At 35.5% G+C, this 24,991-nt stretch overlaps 2 protein-coding genes across 5 annotated transcripts in view; one reads left to right on the top strand and one right to left on the bottom strand.

Annotated features, from left to right (window-relative positions):
* Positions 1 to 624: 624 nt before the first annotated feature.
* Positions 625 to 7,114, bottom strand: Nacalpha (nascent polypeptide associated complex protein alpha subunit). Of its 3 annotated transcripts, none has more exons than XM_028172985.2 (6): positions 6,621 to 7,114; positions 4,377 to 4,535; positions 3,337 to 3,458; positions 2,352 to 2,570; positions 1,633 to 1,794; positions 625 to 1,461 (listed from the first exon to the last, which is right to left on the bottom strand). In XM_028172985.2, the coding sequence occupies exons 2-6, from the start codon at positions 4,492 to 4,494 to the stop codon at positions 1,447 to 1,449; spliced, it is 636 nt and encodes a 211-aa protein (XP_028028786.1). In that variant the 5' UTR covers positions 4,495 to 4,535; positions 6,621 to 7,114; the 3' UTR covers positions 625 to 1,446. The 3 variants fall into 3 exon arrangements, with proteins under 3 accessions (XP_028028786.1, XP_028028787.1, XP_089591287.1); XM_028172986.2 differs by having other exon boundaries at positions 6,553 to 6,712; XM_089735161.1 differs by having other exon boundaries at positions 6,266 to 6,672.
* A 74-nt stretch (positions 7,115 to 7,188) lies between these two features.
* LOC114241922 (uncharacterized) overlaps positions 7,189 to 24,991 on the top strand; it is a 31,266-nt gene continuing 13,463 nt past the window's right edge. Inside the window, exon 1 of one of the 2 annotated variants that reach the window (XM_028172911.2) lies at positions 7,189 to 7,556. In XM_028172911.2, the coding sequence (XP_028028712.2) occupies positions 7,496 to 7,556 (61 nt within the window). In that variant the 5' untranslated portion in view covers positions 7,189 to 7,495. The remainder of the gene's footprint in view (positions 7,557 to 24,991) is intronic. The other variant, XM_028172910.2, reaches the window with a different exon arrangement.

Consider the following 24,991-nt stretch of genomic DNA (forward strand, 5'->3'; position numbering starts at 1 on the left):
AATTACATAAAACACGACCAGGCGAAATAAAGAAGGGACTCTATATGAGCTCCCTCAAGCGCATTATGCTCAACTAAGATTCAGCATAATTCGGCATTGTGCGTCACTGAGTCGCATTATGCTCTGTAATTAACCATTACTTAATGGTAGTTTTCCAATTAACCATTACCTGTAATTGGAAAACTACAAATTCTGAAGCTTAGTTGAGCATTATGTCGCATAATGCGCTCTTGTGCTGTAATTGGAAAACGGCCATGGTAAATACGTACTTTTTGTTTTATAGTTATTCAATTTAATAATTTATCAAGTAGTGCGCTCTACGGTTGCAGTATTATGGAGGCTAAAGGTAAGGAGCACCACTTTGTTTAGGGAACAAGCTGAAAAAATGTCCACCTGTAAACGGCAGGTTATTATTGGAAGCATCCGAAATAGCGCTATTCTAGAAGTGGAAATTAAACAGGGTGAAGTGTTTAATAGTTTATGACGCTGCTATCTAACTTCGCAGTATATAAAAATACAGATTACTAATTTAGTTACAGACGCTTTCGCAATTTATTGTTGCGAAACTAAATACATACCTAGTACATTTTATAGTTGTGCATTTAAAAATGAAAATAAAAAATGTAAATTCCAATACTTTTATTATTTCAAATTTTAAGCCTATGTACATTCAACTAGTACACCTTGACCGAGGCATACTTTGGATTCCGACACGAAGGACGACCTCCTTGTTCTTAAATGCGTATTTTACATACATAATTAGCGATAGTTATTTTATCTTATCTATCTTTTATTGTTATTATTTTTACAAATTGTACATAAGTATTGTATCTTTTCTTTATATGATTCTATCTTTCCAATTATTGTATGCTGTTCGACAATTTATTGCCTACAAAGAAGCGAAAAATAGGCCATTCACCTATAAAAACCACATCAACCTCTAGGAGAGCGTACCTAGTTGTTAATGCGTTGCCTTGTCCTAGTTTCATAGGTTTAAAAAAAAAGTTCAGTTTTCAACAATGTTTCCGTTTCCGTTTCGTGAATTTAAAATATAACAAAACAAGCTTCAACAATAATCAACAGCAAGAATGAGTCAGATTTTTAGTGTCATAAATAGTCCCCGTTTTTAAACTAGCTTTTTGGGTGTGACCATGTTGATGTAAATCCATTTACAAAAACGTTGGCCTACAGTTGCATACATTAATGAAAACAAAACGTTAGCCTACACTTGCATACATTACTAAAAAGAAATGTGGCCAAACAAAATCACTTTAAAATTTGCAGGTTGTACAGACACTACTTATGATAATTTTTTTTATTTCGAGTATACAGTTCAATATATCGCCTATTATGCATGTGTTCATTCGACTTTTCGTCCAGTTGCTAATGTTGAGAGCGACTTAAAACTAACAGCAGTGACATAAGATATTGTGACGAAGGCTTCTCCTACATTGTTAGCTCCTGCAAAGAGAAAACAACATAATTAAAAAAAATTATGTACAGTCAACATAATAAAAAAAAAGAAATTAAGTCGAAAATTTTATATTCACATTTTGAATTTCGGAAATACTTCATGATTAAATGTATAAAGTTCAAATAAGGGTTTAAAAAATTACCAGTCAAGAGACTCACCATAATTGCATTAACAATGTCAGATTGGTTGTTCTTGAGTGCTCGGACTGCTTTCGCTCGAGAGACGTTCGCCTGGGACATTACTATCTCCACGTCCTTCTCATCGACTCCAGTCTCGTCTACTCCTTCTTCGTCTTCTTCTTCTGCTATTGGTGCTACCGTCTATGTAAACAATCCAAATTATTGGGTTATTTTACACAATATTTACCGCTAGTGTAAAATATAGTAGTATAAACTATTCTATAATAACTATTTCTGTAAAACTTATTTCGAGTATATAGTGAGGAAAGAATAAGACTATACTTATTTCGGAAATAAGAGAAAGAAATATAACAAGTGCATGCTGAGACTTTGTTGAAGTTACAAATTCTATGGAATAAGAACTATTATATTCTTGAAATCTGAACAATATATAATCTGTATTTTTTTTATTGCTTAGATGGTTGGACGAGCTTACATCTCACCTGATGTTAAGTGGTTACTGGAGCCCATATATATATACAACGTAAATGTGCCACCCACCTTGAGATATAAGTTCTAAGGTCTCAGGTATAGTTATAACGGCTGCCCCATTCTCCAACCCGAAAGGCATTACTGCTTCACGGCAGAAATAGGCAGGGTGGTGGTACCTAGCCGTGCTGACTCACAAGAGGTCCTACCACCAGTAAATCACTTTGCTGCAGAAATAGGCAGAACAGTGAGAATGTTTAATAGCTTACCGTTCCAGTTGTGGAAGCGTCATTGCCAGTGGCTGTGGTCTCTGGTGCCTTGAATCTCTCTGCTGCAGCCATGGTGGCCTGTGTGGACAAATCTTCAATCTTGGCTTCACCAAAAACAATGTAGGTGTCTGAATGAGGATTCTTGTATACATCAGGTGAGTTAATGACAAAGAGAATGTTCTTTGATTTTCTGATTGTCACTCTCTCTACTCCTTGTACCTGAAAAATATAAATTGTTTTTAAGTTGAATGATGTTTTTAAACATGTACTTTCTTTACAACTATGCAAAATATCAACTATTTCAGTAGGTAATGTCATAACCCAGAACAAAACAATGCTTATCCTACTTGGAAAGGAAACATTATGTTTTGGTAGTTATAACACTAATTAATAAGACAGCCGGTATCAATCCTCATAGACTAAAATAGTAATTGCTTATATTGATCTATATAAGTAATAATATATAATAATAATAATCATCTATAATGGTGTTTAGTTATAAGGTTATTTTTTATACAGTTTAAGTTCACTCTTTGTCTACCAAATAAAACAAAATAACAAAATAGCTGTCTGTGAAATATCTGGACTGAGCATTCCGCTGTTTTTGCTTCTTAATGAAGACTTAGACTTCTATGTAATGTGAGGTGTATGTGCGCACCACAGTTGACAGGCCTTTGAGTATTATATATATTGTAGCATTTGAGAACTTGCATTAAATGAAGGACAGAGGGCGTATATTGGAATACCAACATCACATGAAAATTCATGCTTTTCCCAGTGGAATGCAAACTTGACTCTTTTGAATTTAATTGTGCAGCCTTTCACAACACCATTTATAAGCTTATCATTATAAAATACTAATAGGTAAAAAATTTAAAGACAATTCAGTAAGCACAAAACTTGTGCTATGAACTACTTAATAAAAATGTATGTGTGCCACATTATCATAAGGTTTGCAAATAAAGATATAAATTCTATCACTCACTGGTTTGAGACCGAGTTTACTCATTATCTTTCTGGCCTTCTTCTCACCACGAGATTGTTTCGATTTGCTGACGATGTCAATGCCAGCAATTGGGTTGGTGATTCCACCTGCATCTGGTGCACCTGTTTAACAAAACATAAGCCCTAGTTTAATTTTCAAATTGCTGGCAATGATGAGGGCAAGTTTTTTCCAAAATCTCACTATTGATGTTAATCTCTTCTGAGTTATTACTTTACACTGCCTTTATTTTCTATCTATCTATCTCTTAGGTTTATGGCGTTTCCTTTTAGATTTCGCCAATGTCAAGTGTATTTAATACTCTGCTTTCTATAGCGGGCTTCGTGAATGAGCAAGGTCACAGATATTCACTAAGAATTAAGTGAGTAGCTAAGAATGTTTGATGACAGGATCTCTGTTGATTTACCTAAAACAAATAAAACGCACACAATATATATACAGGAGTTAGTTCGATAACAGACAGACAAACTACAGCTTAATATTATTATGGTTAATGAATGAACTAAGAATATAAATATATTTTATAATCATCTTTAGTTGTTGACATATTGACAAATGTGAATACATTTATGTACTTGATATGTAGCCTCAATCCAATGCAACTGGGTTCTTTATCTAACATTAGTGTAGAGAATGGTATTCAAATTATGTTGTCTATATATAATTTTTTTTCCACAGGAGAAAATCGTCGGATCCCCACCCGCATGTGAGAGTTGAACCTCACTAACAACTCCTGCCGCTCACAACCGGCGCCCTACCCCGGACCGGACCGGAGCCCAGTCGGCACTATTGAGACGGCGGGACAGGTTAGACGCAGAGCACATTACATCCATCCCGCCGTCCCACAGACGCCGGACCGGCGGCCGCCAGCGTCACGAAGATGAATTCAGTGAAATAAATTTGAACAAGCACATATTCAGAAAGCATAAAGTCTAGTCAACTTTTCATATATTCAACAACATTTTAAATGTTACAATTTGTAGGTACAAAGGGCCTATAAAATACAGAGTTGGGACATTAACCTGCATCTTCCAATTCTGGAATGTTGTCATCAGAGTCACTGTCAGATGATGCAGTCTCTTCTTTGCGCTTCTCAGTCATAGAGGCGGTGGCCTTGTCAAGTTCAGTCAGTTCTGGCATCTTGATATACTGTTGAGATTATTTTGAGTAGACGTAGAAGTCTGAAATGAAATTTTTAAGTAAATGTCATTCTTTAAGCTATTTTGTCACCAGGAAAGGAGAGTATTTAGACAGCGGCTTGGCTCAGCCCCTGGTATTGCTGAAGTCCATGGACGACGGTAACCACTCACCATCAGGTGGGCCATATGCCTACAAGGGCAATAAAAAAAAATAACAGTAGAGTGATGAGCAAATTTAGGTACACAACCCAACCGGTACTAAATTACCATGGTCAATTTTAATTTATGTTTAGTATAAATTTTCCTAACTTATGTATCATCAGAATATTGTCTCCTATTACAATAGTACAGCCTTGTTTAAGCTAGTCGGTTATTGGAACTAAATAAAATGAGTATTAATGAAAATAAAAACTCTTTTGTTATTGACTAAGACTAATATCTCTGTGCAAGTTCCTTACCGAGTAGTCATTGATTAAAAGATTTGAAGTACTATGTTTGCCTCCTTACCACATAAAGATAAACATTATAATATATGTGGATTCTCAAAAATTACGTTGCTTTAAATAACAAACAATTGTTATGCTAGTTAAGACTAAGAACGAGAATACATTATTCATGAAAGTGTTCAAACTATTATCTTACTATACACCACATTCAATAGTGTTATTCAAAGTCAAGTTGAGTTTATGAAATTTGTTATTAATCAAAATTTTGGGAATCAATAGTGGCAATGAAATGATAATTTGTTAATCTTACCTAAACTTAGTGTGTTATTTGAAATCTATTAAATTTCATCTCAAAATTAAGATTATCAATATTGTTCTTTATTAAGGTAATGTATTAAGTAAATCACAACAATTTAGTTTTGATACACTAACATAATTGATGAGAATCTTGTATAATATATTTTTCTAAGCTGAAATTCATAGAACATAAATATAAAAAAAAAAGATTTTTTGAAATTTATTTTTCTATTAGAATAAAGAAAAACTCGATTTTGATACCCATCGAATTTAGATACTTTGGTTTTGAAAAAAAGAAATTCTTAAATATTTAACACCACAAATAATGAAATTATCAACATGTGGTTTCAAAAATATATGTAATTGCATATTTAAACCTGTACTGTGTGTGTACATATTATATATTAGTAATCTTATTTTTATTTTTATTGTTACATTCAGTGTTCATCTCTTTTCATCTAAGACAATTAGATGTTTTTTTTCATGCTGCGTTGTCAATGGGAGTCATAGTATATTTAAAAATATGAATTAATTTTTTTTGTTGACACTGATAAAAATTATGTCACGAATATCAGTAACCTAACACATTGGCTGTGGGATCATTTTTCAAAGCCAATGCGTATGAGGTCTTTCGAGATAATATTGGACTTCTTTACAGTGCGTAGGAGACCTGATAAGCCTCGCAAAGGACCCACCCACACACATAGAAATCTGGACATAGTTGCCTCGTGCACCGAGCGGAACATGGGTATGACTGCCGTATCAGAAGGCAGTCGCGCATGATGCTTTTTAAACCACATAACGCGGTCAACTTATTAAATATGAAAAAGTAATAAGTGAAACTAGTTACGTTCGTCATAAAATTCATAGTACTACACTATACATTCCGGACTTAGTGTATTATTATTTTTTGTTAGGTACAAGACCTCTTCCTTGACCACATAAATTATGAATTCAAAAAGTTGAAAACTATACAATGACAATAATGAACGCAAAATGAAAACCATAAAAGCTGTTTTAATTACTTACACGTTTGGGTATCTCGAAAACAAGCCGACAATATATTGTGGGCTAGGTTATAGGCATCTTAACCATTCAATCATACTTTATCTATTTCTACATTATACGGCTACTTCGATTTCAAAATACTTTATAACAGATAGTTATTTTGAGGAAATTAGATATATATAGTAAATAGTTGTTGCCTTAATAATTTATCACTACATTTCATTTAGAGGAGCCGCAAATTAAAATACAGCGTCCCGCTAGTGAATTTCCTTAAAATCAATAAACCAACAACCTTTTTCAATACTCACGTTAAGACTAATTCAATATTTTCGTAGTATTTTAATAAGATTAACTTATTTTTAAACGATCTATTTACCTTTTAAAGATATCGGAATACGAGAAGAGCTATTTGAGTATTCGCGTTTTGTATTTTGACTTTTGACGTTAAAGACATATTTTTATTTCTTTTCATAGGACAAGCAAAGGAACGACCGAATGAACAATTCTTGTAAAAAGTCGAAGTCATTTCTTTAAGCCAAATAAAGTAGCATAAAATACATAGATGCCACTGTCACATTAAAACTATTGAAAATTTTAACGCAGTAATAAGATTGTAAAAGATTCGATCTTAACAAAAAAATTAAGTTGGATTTTTGATAAAACGACTGATGTTGAAAATAGACAGATTTTATCTCTTTTTTCTTAAAATTGTCTTCTTAGATTGCTATTGATGCCATATTGAGTACGATGCTCTATTAAAAGTATAACGGAGCGGGCCAACAAATATGTTTGAAACTTGACGGTCATACAAATTCAAACATTGACTGTACGTTTTTTCTATGATTGTATCAGCTGTCCTCCGTTTAACACATTACTTCAGTGGTTTAACAGCGTAACAAGAATCTCAGAGTAGTTTGAGTAGCATACGTACCTAAAAACTACTCTGTACTTGTTTGACAGCTGTTTGGCTCATAGATAATGCACTTATTATTCCGAGTACATATGAATGTGTCTATGTATCTACTATCTAGTGGTTCGTCTTAAATTTTTAATGTCGTAATTTCAACCATTACAATACAAGGACATTAGCACCTAATTACGAGTCGTAACTTAATTCCTCAATGTACAGTTAACATGTCCAATACGGTGCAGTGATACAACGAAATTCGTTTTACCAATTGAGTCCAAAGTGCATTGTTGTAATTGTTTTTACAGTAGAAATTACTGTGATCGTTAACTTGTGCTAATAAAATGTCTCTCGAAGAAAAATTTAATGCTGCGGTGAATGTTATTAGGAGTTTACCGAAAAGTGGTAAGTTTAGGAATTCAATAATATTGATAATAGTCGATTTTGATGTATTTTGTGGGTCGGTTATTTGTCTATATCCGAATTAATTAATAGGCTTACTAAACAAAAGTAACAATTACATACGTACTGAAAAAGGAATCTTTTACTGAACAACACCTAATTAATAATATATGAAAATTTTGTTGTAATATTTTCTGTGAACGAATACATTAAAGAAATATGTAGGGCCCAAATAATTTAAAAAAAGAACGACGAAATTTATGCACATTACACAGCAATTTGTGATAAGTTTTTTTATTCTATTTTCCTAAAAATTTTTGCTATGGTAGTTTTTAATAAAACTAGTTAATAAAATACTAATATTACAAAATAATGTATGGTACAACATAAATGATAGCTATTGCTGGAAGCATTACTGTTAAATAATTAATGCACCTTATAGTATGAACAGTAAATTATTAAGATGTGAAGAGTAACAAAAGAGACTGTGTTGAAGTGTTGCCAACAACAAAGTGATTTTTTAATTTTTTTTTATTGCTTTTGTACGCGTACAGTCCAATTGATGGTGAGTGGTTACCGTCCCCCATGGACGTAAGCAACGTCAGGGGCGCAGCCAAGCCCCTGCTTATTGTTAAAGTTATTTAAATCAATGATTTAACATACAACATAAAGAATACTAAAATCAATTACTAATATTATAAAATAAAAAGCAATAAAGCAGATTAAGTAATGACTATACTGTGTGCTGTCTATCTAGAATAGCACAAGCTTACATTTGAACACTGAAAGAGTCATTAACCACACTATTTATTACTATTATTTTATTAATATCATAAATATGAAAGTGCTTTTGTTTGTTTGTTTCTTTGTCCTTCTATCATGTTGAAATGAAGAAACAGATTGACATAGTTTTAAAGTAATCGTTTTAATTCAGAAGGATGACATCGGCTACCTTTTATTACGAAAAACTTTTCGTTCCTTAGGGAAAGTACGTTTTACTAACTTACTGGTGGTAGGACCTTAGAACTTATATCTCAAGGTGGGTGGCGCATTTACGTTGTAGATGTCTATGGGTTCCAGTAACCACTTAACACCAGGTGGGCTGTGAGCTCGTCCACACATCTAGGCAATAAAAAATATAAAAAAATTACCAAATTTAGATAAAATAAGTTATTTCTTTTATCTTGTTGAAATCGAGCAATGTGCACATGATTTTTATTAAGTGAGTGTTTATTAATTTAATTGATAGTCTTAGATTAGAAGAGTGACATAGGCTACCTTTTATGTCTCACTCCCACGGGAAACTATACTGACATATTTCCTTGACCACACAATTAAGATTATTTCAAAATTATTAGTGGCTTCACATGTGTACCATGGTATGTAGGTTCCATTCTATTATTTTCGTAAACAAGACTTGCCCCATGGATTCACTCACTAATACGATTGAGAATTTTATTGTTACAAGAACAAATGTTTCATAGATTTGCTCTCTATTAATACCTGGATTATCATGCTCTGAGATCATTCAGGTCATTTGCATTTTAATCAGATAAGGGGAAGAAAACCCTGAAATAATTACACACGTTTTATTTTCCTGGAATAAAAAAACAAACAGTAGATTAATTCTATTAGAATATAAAGTCACAAACCAGTGAACACACTGTTCTACGTATTAGACAATATACACAATACGTCCTGGACCAATGGTAGGCAGTGGTAGATAATTTTTGCAAACCTTGCCAAAGTGACGTCTTCATACAGAGAAACTAACCTAACTTGTCTCCGAATTACTAAATTTGGATTAAATACCAATTCAAGTTTCCATATAAAGTGATAATTCTTGCTCAATCTAGAATGAAATAAATAAAAAAAATATTTGGTTAAGTCTGGTTATTGCGACAATTGTGTGAATTGATTGAGACATAAAATAGGTTTTAAATTGTTTTGCTACAGTACTCGAGGACATATTAAGCCAGGGTGTGTATTGTATCCTGTATGTATCTTCAGGTTAATGCCTCTAGATAAAGACCAAATGTGATTGCAAACATATTTTTACCCATTAATTTTAATGTAAATCAAAAATCGCATTTCTAAATAAAATTTGATCTGTTAGTTTAGCTGCAATACAATTTTCTGGAATTAATTGCAATTTACGAATTGTTTATAAAACTAAGAGGTTTGAATGTTAAACTTATCTTTATATGTATTTGTAATGTATGTTTTGTAATTTTTACTTTTCATATGGAGTACTTTGGCACTGCTTTGATATTTAAATGTTTTTTTTTTGTTTAGGTGGTTTAAATGTCCACTTTCCATTTACGCTTGTGCTTTTCTGGTCGACGTCGCCCTAAACACGTCATTACGGAACCTCCCGATCCATTAACGGTGATTTTAGGTACCTCAAGCGCCGGTCACCGTCCTCGCCGAACCCGTCGCTTGCGACGAAGGGCTCGACGAGTAAATTAACCCATAGACACAGCCTACTGAGTTTCTCGCCGGATCTTCTCAGTGGGTCGCGTTTCCGATCCGGTGGTAGATTCTGCGAAGCACGGCTCTTGCTAGGGCCAGTGTTAGCAACACTCCCGGTTTGAGCCCGTGAGCTCACCTACACGTCAAGCTGAAATAGCCTCTCAAGGCTATCAGCATAGAAGTGCTTTTCTAAGGTACTTTTACGAATACGTGTTCATCAATGACTGTCTTGTAAGAATAACATTGTGCAATCCGGTCACCGTCCTCGTCGAATTCGTCGATAACAGCGAGTTCGACGAGCTAACTAACCCATAGATACAGCCCACTGAGTTTCTGGCTGAACCTTCTTTACTGGTGGTAGGGCCTCTTGTGAGTCCGCACGGGTAGGTAACACCACCCCGCCTATTTCTGCCGTGAAGTAGTAATGCTTTTCGGTTTGAAGGGTGGGGCAGCCGTGGTAACTATACTTGAGACCTTAGAACTTATATCTCAAGGTGGATGGCGCATTTACGTTGTAGATGTCTATGGGCTCCAGTAACCACTTAACGCCAGGTGTGGGCTGTGAGCTCGTCCACCCATCTAACCAATAAAAAAATATATGTATGAGACTAAACCCCCTCCGTGTTCCTCAGTGCTGAGGGTCGTGACCTTTACGGAGCACTATGAGGTCGCACACATGAGACCAGAGGCCAGTACAAAAAGGAGAGTGACTTTTCGGAATGACACATCTCAACTATGCCTGTATGAGCAGTAAAATTTCGGTTCTTCCCCTATATTCTGTGTTCATAGTGCATAATATAGGTACCTATTTTTCTAAATATTTTTTTTACAAAAATTTCGGTATCGTTTTGTAGAAAAGTACCGTGTTATAAGAGGATTTACGGGAATTTTTCTTTTCGTGTTAGAGTCGAGCAGTGTTGTAAAATACCGTGTTGTAAGATGGTTACCTGGCTGGTTATTACAACAATTTAATACCAAAAAAATGAAGAGTAAGACAAATCTCACTATAACTCGAGAACACGCAAGCGCCTTCAGTTAATCTGCCCATGTTAGATCTATATATTAATACGTGAAGCAAAAACTTTGTATCCCTTTTTACGAAAATTGCGCGGACGGAGGAGTATGGAATTTTCCACACTTATAGACAATATAGAGAAGAAGTGCACAATGCAAATATTTTTTTTAAATAATGCATAAAAGATACATTAAATCAATAAAGAAAACATCACACACACTACATACCATGTATTTGACGCACACACGCATGCATACTATTTATTGTCAAACTTTTGTTCTTGACGTCTGTGGTCAAATTGAGAGTAGATTAAATAATAATATTGTTTGTCTTTATTAATATTTTTTTATAGTGTAGCCTTGGTGAAATTTGTGATTATAGAAGTATAAAATACAATCTTACAAATCTTACAATTAAAGTCGAATTTCGACTACTGCGGGACCTCTAGTAATTATTAAAATAAAATAAAAAACTTCCATTGATTAATGCCCAAATAATGATACCGTATTACGAAATGTTAAGTTTCGTAATCGCGTTGCCGAATGTTCTCTGAAACCTTTCTCTTTCCATCACCGGCGATGGTGTGTCTGTAAATTACCAAACGCAGCTTTTTGCGGTATGAACACGTCGGTCTGTCTGTTATTGCGTGGTACAAGCGCAATTGATATATTAAACCACACGGTGCAGTGCAACTTTGTTATGGAGGGTTGAGGTAAGGAGTAAGGATGAAGCGTATTTACGCTCCCAGGTTTTAAAACCAGCTTTTCTCTTCGAAGTACGGCGCCCTGGTACTAGCAAAAAGTACTTGCAAGCATGAAAGTATATGTGCTGAAGTCGAATTTTGCTCCTTATCTCTCATGGGTTGAATTCCTATGCAAGTATTTTCAAATTTGAACACAGCGGCATGTCAAGCAGTTCATACGTATATTTTCAAGTATTTTTAAAACCTGGTTTTTGACCATGGTATTTTTCCGTACTCTTAATTAGTAGCCCTGGTATTCAATTTTGCAAGTATGTCTCATCGCTAGTAAGGAGAACCGTCTCTGTGTGTGAAAAAGCGTCCGTTAAAATCTGCTAAATAAGGGTGGCGCTACTGTAGCAACCGTGTAAATTTTAATAAAGACGCTGAAAGTTATTAGAATAAGATAGAGAAATAAAAAAAGGACGAAAGAACTGTAAGCACTACAAAATCACAAAAAGTATATTATTTAAAGCTGATAAGAAAATGCAATCGATGTCTCCACAACAATAATTTTAGGTTATATTGACGAAATTAGTTTGGACTACGTAAACATGTGATTACACTGACAATAACTACTCTAGTAATTAATAAATATATTAAATTTCCTAACTCAACATACTTCAATCAGTTAACAACTGCTCAATCCATATCATACCCTGTGCCTATGCTAGCGCCATTCTAGAGGATTTTTGAACTGTTATTTAGCTCTGAAAGTGGGATACTTTTTCATGCTTCTCCCACATGAGACGGTTCTCCTTACCTCTAAACTCCATAAACTTTGTGCTTAGTGCGAGTTTTTTAACGTTCTCGATAGCGTAAAAGTTAACTCAAATTTGTATGGAGTTGGAAAGTTTGCCTACATTTGCCGCTAGGGGCGCTGTTCCAACTGCATACAAATATGAGTTAACTTTTACTCTGTCGAGTACGTTAAAAAACTCGCACTAAGCACACTGTTCCCGTGAACGCAAGGCATTGTGACGGTGTTGGCTTTTCATAACGCTAGAGCGGTCGCTTTCAAAAATTAATAATAGGTGTTGCATTGCAAGCGATGTCGACGTATATTTTTAACCGATTTCAAGAAAGGAGGAGGTTCTCAATTCGGTTGTATGTTTTTTTTTATGTTACCTCACAACTTTTGACTGGGTGAATCGATTTTGATGATTCTTTTTTTATTAGAAAGCTGACGCTTCCCGTGTGGTCGCATTTCAATTTAGTCCAGTTCTGATAATGGTATCCATGAGAAAACCAAAGTCTTAAATTTTCATTAAGTACGTGCGCGACAATTAGATGAATAACTCAATAACTCAATATCACGTCAACCAATTTCGATGATTATTGTTTTAGTGTATATATATTAATGTGTTTTGGATATTTTTTTTCTATTTGTAGTCGGTTTTTGTTAAAGCATATCTATTTACAATAGTTTGCGTTTTTATCCGCGCTAAAGTTTGTCTTTGAAAGAGTATGTGACATTTTAGTTTGCCAATTCAGGTTATGAACAATCTTTTTGTCGAATTCTAAAATTACATAAGTAATTCAATGATTTTTTCGAATTTGAATAACAAACATCCTTCACACATGCAAACTTTCACATTTGCAATGAAAATCGTTTTGTATTTTGAACACAGATTTTTCAGTTTATAGTCAGGTTTAAATGCTTTTTTTTTTTAATTTTTTTTTCAGTGCCGTATGTACAAATCTCTTTCGATTTTTTTTTAAATTAAAAGTATATCGATGGATCTTGTGAGTCCGCACGGGTAGTTACCACCACCCTGCCTATTTCTGCCGTGAAGCAGTAATGCGTTTCGGTTTGAAGGGCGGGGCAGCCGTTGTATGATAAAAATGAGATCTTACAACTTCATGTCTCAAGGTGGGTGGCGGAATTTACGTTGTAGATTTTTATGAGCTCCGGTAACCACTTAACACCAGGTGGGCTGTGAGCTCGTCCACACATCTGAGCAATAAAAAAATGTTTAGTGTAGTTTCCCGCGCGAATGAAATGTTTTTTTTTTTTCGGGATAAAAGGTCTCTCCCGTCCTAAAACTGTTAATTTAATGTCAATCCGTGTCTTCGTTTTGATGTGAAACGAGGACAAACAAACACACTTCCATATTTATAATACATATTAGTCTGGATATAAGCAATGTATTTTATTTTATTTTATTAGGATCTATTAATTAGGATTTATTAATTATTTAGGATTATTAATTAGGATTATCTTTCTAAACACATCCAAGTAATTACAAGTTTGTGTTTATCATATTATTATAAATGTGGAATTCTACAATGAAACTGAAATTATAGTAGAACGTGACGTATTTATTCATAACTAGAGGTCCCGCAGTAGTCGAAATTCGACTATAATTAATTGGAATTGTAAGTTTGTACATGTGGGCGCAAACGCCACAATTGGCAATAAATAACATAATAAATATATAGTTTAGTTTATTTACTTATGGATAACGACTTTAGTAATATTAAGACATTGTTATGATTGTTATTCTAAATGATAAAATGTTGTTTTGATAAATATCACAATAATGTAGGGTAGACACCGTAACGCCACAGTATAAAACGGCGGTGCGTGAACAGTGTCGTCTCAGTCTGTCTCAGGCAGTCAAGTCGGTCGGTCGCTCTGTCGGTCTGCCGGTTTTATTGACTTTTATTACAATTATTACAATACACTGGGTTCAACGGAATAAGAGTGATGACGGAACGGCCGCTCAGCCATTCTTGGCGCCGTCATCAGAAGTGGGATCAGAACGCTACTCTCACTGGCGTGCCATGTTCGAATTTTAGAAAAGCTACCGACGCGGAGATGTGATTATCGGCTGCAGTACCAAAGTGGGACAGGGATGCAAAGGCATTGGGAGGATGATGTTCCCCACCTGCCATTAAAATAAAGCAGATTGAAAATGGTCCGCTGAATGATGAATTAAGAGAAGTTGAATCAGTTGGTAAGAAATGGATGGACGAGCGGTCTCTGCAATCCAATGTGTTTTGATAAAGGTAAAGGTAAAGGTTTGGTAATGGTAAAGGTTTGGTAATGGTGAATCAGTCCTCTAAATGTTAGAGGATCCTGATAACTGACAAATTGACCATATGGGCAGAGCGATTTGCTCTGCTGTAAAATGACTTAAGTGTCTACTTTTATTTTCCTATCCAATTATCCTTCCTAAAACGCTGGCGGGCCACCATGCGAATCCTTAATCCTGGTCTTGTGTGTTGGCTAGATCCCGTATGGGTGATGCCTTGTGTGTTGGCTAGATCCCGTATGGGTGATGCCTTGCGTGTTGGCTAGATCCCGTATGGGTGATGCCTTGTGTGTTGGCTAGATCCCGTATGGGTGATGCATTGCGTGTTGGCTAGATCCCGTATGGGTGATGCCTTGCGTGTTGGCTAGATCCCGTATGGGTGATGCCTTGTGTGTTGGCTAGATCCCGTATGGGTGATGCCTTGCGTGTTGGCTAGATCCCGTATGGGTGATGCCTTGTGTGTTGGCTAGATCCCGTATGGGTGATGCCTTGCGTGTTGGCTAGATCCCGTATGGGTGATGCCTTGCGTGTTGGCTAGATCCCGTATGGGTGATGCCTTGTGTGTTGGCTAGATCCCGTATGGGTGATACCTTGTGTGTTGGCTATATCTCGGTCGGGTGATGCCTTTTGTGTTGGCTATATCTCGGTCGGGGCTATATCTTTTGTGTTGGCTATATCTCGGTCGGGGCTATGTCTTGTGTGTTGGCTATATCTCGGTCGGGGCTATGTCTTGTGTGTTGGCTATATCTCAGTCGGGGCTATATCTTGTGTGTTGGCTATATCTCAGTCGGGGCTATGTCTTGTGTGTTGGCTATATCTCAGTCGGGGCTATGTCTTGTGTGTTGGCTTTAACTCAGTCGGGGCTATATCTTATGTAAAATAAAACAGCGCAAGGTACGCGCTGGAGTCAGTATGGCCGTGTGGGCGCAAACGCCACAATTGGCAATAAATAACATAATAAATATATAGTTTAGTTTATTTACTTATGGATAACGACTTTAGTAATATTAAGACATTGTTATGATTGTTATTCTAAATGATAAAATGTTGTTTTGATAAATATCACAATAATGTAGGGTAGACACCGTAACGCCACAGTATAAAACGGCGGTGCGTGAACAGTGTCGTCTCAGTCTGTCTCAGGCAGTCAAGTCGGTCGGTCGCTCTGTCGGTCTGCCGGTTTTATTGACTTTTATTACAATTATTACAATACACTGGGTTCAACGGAATAAGAGTGATGACGGAACGGCCGCTCAGCCATTCTTGGCGCCGTCATACACTATTATGATTGTATTTTATACTTCTATAATCACAAATTTAACCAAGACCACACTATAAAAATATTAACAAAGATAAAACAATATTTAATCTATTCTCAATTTGACAACAGACGTCAAGAACAAAAGTTTGACAATAAATAGTATGCAGGCGTGTGTGCGTGAAATACATGATATGTAGTGTGTGTAATGTTTTCTTTATTGATTTAATGTATCTTTTATGCATTATTTTAAAAAAATATTAGAATTGTGCACTTCTTCTCTATATTCTCTATAAGTGTGGAAAATTTCATACTTCTCCGTCCGCGCAATTTTCGTAAAAAGGGATACAAAGTTTTTGCTTCACGTATTAATATATTTATTCATAATTCATTGGCGCCATGGCGTTTTAAAAAAACGAAACAGGTTTTTGTTGTTACCGCACCGACGCGGCGACGCCGCGACGGTAGCGCGCGGCCATATTGAGATGATTATAGTAATAAGTCATTTGCATGTGACGTTTGTTTTATTTGTGAATCTGTGGCGTTATTTTTACTTTTCTTAATCTGCTTTAAATATTGTTTATTTTTTTTGAAAATGGAAATTGGTTTCCTGTGCTGCCATTGTTGCCAGTGTCGATTTTATAAAAATCATTTCAAATTACATTAAAAATGATATTAAGGAGCGGAATGAGATGGGATTTTGGTTTATTTTATAATGTGATCAATTAACGTGAAATTAAATAAACCGAGATGAGATAAGATGAAATAAAGTCTCAGTTTTTTTTCCTACCTAAGCTGATAGCCTTCAGAGGCTATATCAGCGGAACCTTAACTAGTAGTTGAGCTCACGGAGCTCAAACCTGACGACGTTGCTAACACGAACCCTAGCAAGAGCCGTGCTTCGCAGAATCTACCACCGGATCGGAAACGCGACCCACTGATAAGATCCGGCGATAAACTCAGTGGGCTGTGTCTGAGGGTTAACTTACTCGTCGAGCCCTTGAGAACGATGACCGGGGTCTCAGTAAAATATGGGATAATCTAATGAGATTTCAGAGATGCTAAAACGGTCAAACCACCGTAATTACACGTTAAACCAGAGGAACCATAAATATATATATTTTTTTAAATGAGCTTTGTTGTTCACCAATTAAAATACCTTTAACGATTAAAACGTGTTTTCGATTTTATTGTTGATCGGCGAAACCAGTTCATTTAATGTAATATTAAGTACATTACAATGTTTTAATATGTTTTAGAAATCGAAGTTCTCATTATCATTATCATAATTTTAATGTAGACCGTAAAAAGCCTCTTCCATAGTTTTGCAGCCTTTGAAGCTTTACAAACGGCCAATGAAACAAATTCACGCTGCTCCTACTTTAATTTCGCAGGTTGATTAAGTTATTTTCGTTGCTCTTACTCTAAAATTATAGTAGGAGTAATTGTTTTTTTTATCATCATCACCCTATGCTGTTTCATATTAATAACATAACTAGATGATGACTGAGCTTTGCTTGTTTTTTTTTTTTTTTGATAACGCCTTCTTTTTGTGTCTTTAAAGCGGTTAGTTGCCCTCAATTAAGAAAAATAGTATTATTATTCGCCAATAGATGTCGGGAAGAGTTGATTACTGAAAACACGAATAAAACAACATTTTCTGAAAATAAATCGTAGCTATAGTCGGATTTTTAATTAGACGAAGCCAGCTGACAGTAGCTAATGTCACTTTGTGAAATAATGTTGCTATATTTAAAGTAATAGTGATGCGTTCAGTTCTCGTTCAATCACATAAATGAACAATGAGTGTGAAGAGTTAATCATTAATTTCAAACTATAAAAGAATATTATTTATATTTTACAATAAAATTGTATTAAAGTGATCCAATATAATAATATGTTACTAGTAGTATGTAACTACAATCAGTTTTTTTTATTTTCATTACCTATGTACCTATAATTGTTATATTTTATACATCTATAGTTTCAACTATATGATGCATTGGAAATAGGACAGTCTTACAAACTTCCTCGCAATGTTTTTCTTAATGTTTAAAACACTCGGTATTTAGTACAGGTAGATACCATAGGAACATAATGTTTCGTCGAAAACTCGTTGGTATGTACAAAACACGGCTAAAATTCGAACCCCGTGCCCGATATCGGCAGTTCGGCACACTAACTATTCACTAGACAATCGAGGCAATTTCATTAATTCAGGAGTTTTTTCAATCGTTCACTTTGTCACAACACTATTTTTATTTCATCAAAAACTGACAACACAGTAAACGTCAGTTTACTTCGTCTAATAAAAAATCCGACTATAGATCGATTTATCGCCCCCGAAATCCCCTGTTTACTAAATTTTATGAAAATCGTTGGAGCCGTTTCCGAGATTCGGATTATATATATACAAGAATTGCTCGTTTAAAGGTATAAGATGAGATACAAGTTTTGAACAAGATCATTTGAATCGTCGGTCTACCGAAATATTTCACCCGGTCGGTGCAAGATCTTCCCTTTGCCGTATTCATTCATCTTAAGCCTTACAGCCCAGGGTGGGCCTAGCCTGGTCCGGTATGTTTCTCCAGACTGCTCTGATCAGGGCTTTCTCTTTCCAGTCCTTGACACCGATAACTTTGAGGTCGTGCTCTAGGCCATCTAACCATCGGAGTTTGGGCCTGCCACGACTTTTGCGGCTGGCTTGCCGTATACCCGTTTGCAAATAAATTGGCAGTTTTAGAGCTCACGCTCAGATAAGCGATCTCGGTTTTAACGAAGGCCTGTATTAAAATAAAGCGTAACATAATAAGAAAAGATTGTTATTGGTAAAAATTAAATTAGGCATGTACGTACGTAGTGCGTTGACCGATTTACCGTGGCCCCTCGCGTGACCCTAGCGATTGTTCAGAAACCAACGTACATAACCGTGAATATTGATGAGGACGAACAATTAAAAATGCATTGTTTTTTTTGCTTAGGTGGTTGGATGAGCTCACGCCCCACCTGGTGTTAAGTGGTTACCGGAGCCCATAGACGTCTGCAAAGTGAATGCCGCCACCTACTTTGAGAGATGAGTTGTAAGGTCTCATTATAGTTACAACGGCTGCCCCACCCTTCAAACCGAAACGCATTACTGCTTGACGGCAGAAATAGGCAAGGTGGTGGTACCTACCCGTGCGGACTCCCAAGAGGTCCTACCACCAGTGAGTTCTTTATTGCTGTTTTTTCTTTGGAGGTTCACTGATAAGTGTTTCTATCTCGTTCCTTATTGGTCTATTTACAATTTCTAATTACGATCAAGTACAGAACTCTCAAATCAAATACAGAATACACTTAAATATATGGCTAATAAATACTTAATTAAATATCATACATTCCTTACTAACTATATTATATTAATTATAAAAAAATCGTGGGGTGCATGGTATCAGTAGTTATAAATACTAGAGGTCCCGCAGTAGTCGAAATTCGACTATAATTAATTGGAATTGTAAGTTTGTACACTATGATTGTATTTTATACTTCTATAATGACAAATTTCGCCAATTATATAATAATTTATTTCACACTGTTAAAAATATTAACAACAATATTTAATATATTCTCAATTTGACAACCACTGAAGTAGGAAACCTATGGAAATGAAACGTCAACCAAAAATTCGTGCCACTGTGACGTCATCTGACCACAAAACATGGCGGTTTTAGTGCTGTACAAAAGATTTCAATGTTATCAGGTTTTATCGATAAACGTTCTTGGCTCATTTTATTTTAAATATTGTTGAGTATTATTTATTTGTAAAATTTATACTTTAATGGGAAGTAAGTAGGTATATTGTTATGTGCAAATATGATATGATTTAGATGGGTGAAATCTAAGACAAGTTCGTCGAATTTGCCAAGTAAACGATATGATGATTTTTAAAAGTTGCTACACTGATTTTATAAAGTTGTCGTTTGTCGCAAAACATAAAGATATGGCGTAGTACAGTGCCATCTGCCCATTTCTAGCATGCTAAATGTTATCGTATTTTGAGTACGTGTTTTTCTTAGACTATTACCATCTATTTTAATTGTTGTGCTGACACACTACCGCAGCGCACCCCAAGGAAGGTGCGCCGCACCATTTGCATCACTTTCTTTCACTTGAGAGTGATTCAAATTTTAAACTTATCAAGGGACCGAGTGAAAAAAAAAACACCTACAGAACATTTATTCATTATTAAAAACGTCATTCCTTGTGACTTCCTCTCTAAAATCACTTAATTATTAAATATTTAACGAATTTACAATAGTGTTTTACTCACTGCGGAATAAAACTATTTTATTATTTATATTTATAACGGCCGTCTGGTGTAGTGGTAAGTGACATGGTCACTACACAAGGGGGTCGCGGGTTCGAATCCCGCCAAGGGAAGATATTTGTATGATAAATATAAATGTCTTTTCCAGGGTTATGGATGTCTATTAAATATATGTATGTGTATAATAAAAATCTTACATTTATTTCCGTTATTTGGTACCTACCTGTAACACAAGTTCTTTACGAACTTATCACGGGACCAGTTAACGTGGCGTGATTGTTAGTAAATATTTATTTATTATTTATTTATTTATTTAAATAGTTCCGAAGAGATTTTGTCGGTAGCCTTTTTCCCGAAATATCTAAACAGAATGTCTTGATGTTTTGATGACATATTTTAAAGAGGTATTTATGATTAGTGTCTTGATCAATAGATTCCGACCGAAAAATATGGTGTTCGATTTTTCGGATGAGGGCTCCTTAATGAATTTAAATATATAGATATAGATAATAGTTTTGGGACATCGACTTTCTTGAGATCCTATAAAATATGTTTTAATTATTATTTTTGTATGTTTTAAGCATGATAAAATTAGAAATTTTATATAAGCAATCATATTAAATCGATATCAAAGTCAATAAATAATGTACAACCCAAAACAGACGGCCGAACTGACGTGACAATGACATTTGGCGCGCTAAACATGGCGGATTTTCGGCCTCATTAGACGGAGACGGAGATATTTACGTATATTCATGTTTCATTTTATGTACGCACTGAAATACTGTTATATTGTTTTCCTGCGAGTTAAAGTTCTGAGTAAGAACGAGATAGATATATGTTTATGTGTGTGCCTTCAAAATGGGTGCTATTTATATAAGCATTTGTACGTATAGAACAATATGTCGTGTCCCTACTATATAGGTCTAGGTTGACAAACGACGACAAAAACAAAAGTTTGACAATAAATAGTATGCATGCGTGTGTGCGTCAAATACATGGTATGTAGTGTGTGTGATGTTTTCTTTACTGATTTACTGTATCTTTTATGCATTACTTTGAAAAAATATTAGCATTGTGCACTTCTTCTCTATATTCTCTATAAGTGTGGAAAATTTCATACTCCTCCGTCCGCGCAATTTTAGTAAAAAGGGATACAAAGTTTTTGCTTCACGTATTAATATATAGATATCTTAGTTACATTTTCTATGAAAGCGTATTTTGTTAGTTTTTTTAAACTATTATTTATTTTTCAATCCTTCAGTGTTCCCTCGGTTATCCGTGTGAGCAGACAAAGAACAATTCGAATAAAAAGAAGTTAATATAAAAAGTCGCTATCAATATTTCGTCGTTACGCTAATAATCTGGGAGTACCCACACAACAGAACTGATTTTACGTAGAAAAATATTTAACACGTCATTACCGTGAATTTCACATTTACACTACACAATTCCACTGATTTTAAGTGAAATTAATCTTAAGCATCTTTTTTACTGGTGGTAGGACCTCTTGTGAGTCCGCACGGGTAGGTACCACCGCCCCGCCTATTTCTGCCGTGAAGCAGTAATGCGTTTCGGTTTGGAGGGTGGGGCAGCCGTTGTGACTATACTGTGACCTTAGAACTTATATCTCAAGGTGTGTGGCGCATTTACGTTGTAGATGTCTATGGGCTCCAGTAACCACTTAACACCAGGTGGGCTGTGAGCTCGTCCACACATCTAAGCAATAAAAAAAAAGCAATCAATCAAATGTAAACAAAATCTTAGTTATTTATTCTTTTTATTTTTGTTGTTAATGCACTGTCGATTGCAATTATAGATTGAGGTGACATCTTCCATGAACTTTTGTCAGTTTGTCAATGTTTTGTATTATCGATGATCACATTGTTGATGCAACTTAATAAATAAATAATCAGTTGTCAGGTACAGTGGCTATGATGATGACGGCTAGACTGTATACGTGTAAGTGGCGCTTACAACACCTTGAACATATTTGGAACAAATTGAATGTGAAAATCGTGGTAGGAACCCGGTTGAGTAATCTTGAGTCTGTATTTTTTTTTATTTTTATTAGGCACACTATATACCTAGTCAGGTCATAAATTCTGTCACATGTTTAATGTAAAATAATTGAAACAAGTTTATTCATTATGTAACCATTCATATACCAAAATGAACTTAACAAAACATAGATTCTTATGACACTAAAGTTTATTCAAAATAACCTCCGTGATTTGAATACAGGCCTTCAATCTGCGCGGCCAGTCGTCTATCGCAGCACGAACGAGGTCCATGTCAATATCGGCGGCTGCCTTAATCAAGGATGTCTTGAGTGACTCGAAATTGGGATGAGGCTTTGAGCACGCCTTTTCCTCCAAGTGTTGCCATATCTTGTAATCTAACGGATTCAAATCTGGACTGGAGGAGGGCCAGTCTTCGTGCCGGATGAAGTCGATTTCACGCGCCGCCAGCCAGTCTTGTGTGCTCTTCGCTCTATGAGCTGGCGCCGAATCTTGTTGGAATACCCAGTGCCTGTTATTGAACATGGTATGAGAAACAGGTTCCACAAGGTTCGTCAGGACTGTATTTTGATACACAACTGCATTCGTTTTTACACCTTTCTCACAAAAATGTACCTCTGTTGAGCCCCAATAAGAAACTCCCAACCATACCATGAGCAAGGATGGAAAATGACCTCGTTAGACACGCGGAATACGGTTGCTCGCTTCTTCACTACTGTGTGCGTACACCTTATCATTTTGTTTGTTGTAGCTCTCTTCTACGGTAAAAATTTTTTCATCCGAAAAAAGAATTTCCCGATATTTTTTTCCCGCGTACCGCTTCAACAAAGCGCGGCATCTCTTCAGTCTCAGGTCCATTAGACGAGCATTCAAACGATGTCCTGTTTTTCTTCGATATGCCCGAAGCCCTAAGTCTTCATTTAACACCCTTTTCACCGTGGTTCTGCTTGCATCTGAAGGGCCAACAGTTTCTGCTTACGTTTGGGATTTCTTTGAATTCGCGCCTTCACAGCTTTTATCACTGCTGGAGTCCTAACAGACCGAGGGCGACCACTTCTTGACCTGTCATCTACACTAGAGTCTTCATTGTATCGTTTGATGGTACGATAAACGAATCTTTTGGTTATATTCAAATTTTTCAGTATGTTAACAATTTGAATTGGCGCGTAAACGCAACGATGCAACGCAATAACTGCAACACGGTCTTCTTTAAACGTCCACTCCATATTTAAAAATGAGTAAAATTCTAAAAGTATACATTTTTATTTTCATGAACAATTCGAAATTCGAATTCAATAAACTTTTTTGTGGCCAGCATTCTAAAAAAAAGTTTTTACTGTGTGACAATACTTATGACCTGACTAGGTACATTACTATAGTGCGCGCGGAAGCGCTAGTCACCTCCTGAGGTATGTGGCGGGGTGAGACGGGTGAGGGCGCGATTGACAAGACGCACACGATATTATATTTATCTGCAGATAAATCTCAGAATAACATTTTGGAATTAATGTAATGGGTACCTAATTGTAATATTGTATTTTACTATTACTACTTACTATTACTAGTACACAAAGTAACTCTTTTGGTCCATCATCCATCTTGTCACCATTTCTTCCATTTCAGTCTTTGGGCATGGTTTAGAGCGTCGGTGGCTTTTGATATATTTCTTATTTTTCTTATTTATTTTTAAAGTGGGTGGCGCATTTACGTCGTAGATGTCTATGGGCTCCAGTAAACACTTAACACCAGGTGGGCTGTGAGCTCGTCCACCCATCTAAGCAAAAAAAAAGGACATGTCATGGCGCTCAAAAGTGTGAATGAAATTTTGAATCCCCAATTTCAATAAATAAATATTATAGTCTGTTATTGTTAAAGCTATACATCGATCACAATGATGTTAATTTAGTCGCATAGACAATATAAGTTATTCATTGCATACTAGTCTATGAGCTATGGTTAGATCATTGTTGATTTTAGACACGTATGACGTCACCCGTAATGCAGTTTTTACGTTCCGTCAAGGTGACGCGTATTTTTTTTTTCTTTTTAAATCATTAGTGGTCTGGTCAAATGTTGTTTTGATCTGTACTAATAATATAATAATAATAATATATAATAATATATTATAAACAGAAAAGGTTTGTTTGTTTGTTTGTATTGAATACGCTCCGAAACTACTGAACCGATTTGAAAAATTCTTTCACTGTTTGGAAGCTACACTAATCCCGAGTGACATAGGCTATAATGTTTTTGAAAAAAATTGGGGATCCTTACTAAAACTCCAATAATGTAACCCAACGTGTAAAAAAATTACGTAAAATATTTTTTACATCGCGTGCCCTGCGATAACTATTGATGATAGAATAAAATAATGTACTACGACTTTGTAGAACACATTATTATTTACAAAAAGGGTCGTGACAGCATGTGTCTTAACTATTATAGTTAAGCCGCAATAAGTGTTTTTTTTATTTAAAAAAATAAACCACGTCAAATATCTTTGAAATTTTTGTTAAAGACCCGAGCGGAGCCGCAGCGGGCCGCTTGTAATTTATCTATATATTAATACGTGAAGCAAAAACTTTGTAT

This window comes from Bombyx mandarina, chromosome 02, assembly GCF_030267445.1.
Source record: "Bombyx mandarina strain Sakado chromosome 02, ASM3026744v2".
NCBI classification, from domain to species: domain Eukaryota; kingdom Metazoa; phylum Arthropoda; class Insecta; order Lepidoptera; family Bombycidae; genus Bombyx; species Bombyx mandarina.

Excerpts from the sequence above, each read along its gene's own strand:
- Nacalpha (XM_028172985.2), bottom strand. The coding sequence starts at position 4,494 with ATGCCAGAACTGACTGAACTTGACAAGGCCACCGCCTCTATGACTGAG. Across the intron at positions 3,459-4,376 it reads TCCAGAATTGGAAGATGCAG|GTGCACCAGATGCAGGTGGA; the intron begins GTTAATGTCCCA and ends TTTGTTAAACAG. Across the intron at positions 2,571-3,336 it reads GTAAACTCGGTCTCAAACCA|GTACAAGGAGTAGAGAGAGT; the intron begins GTGAGTGATAGA and ends TATATTTTTCAG.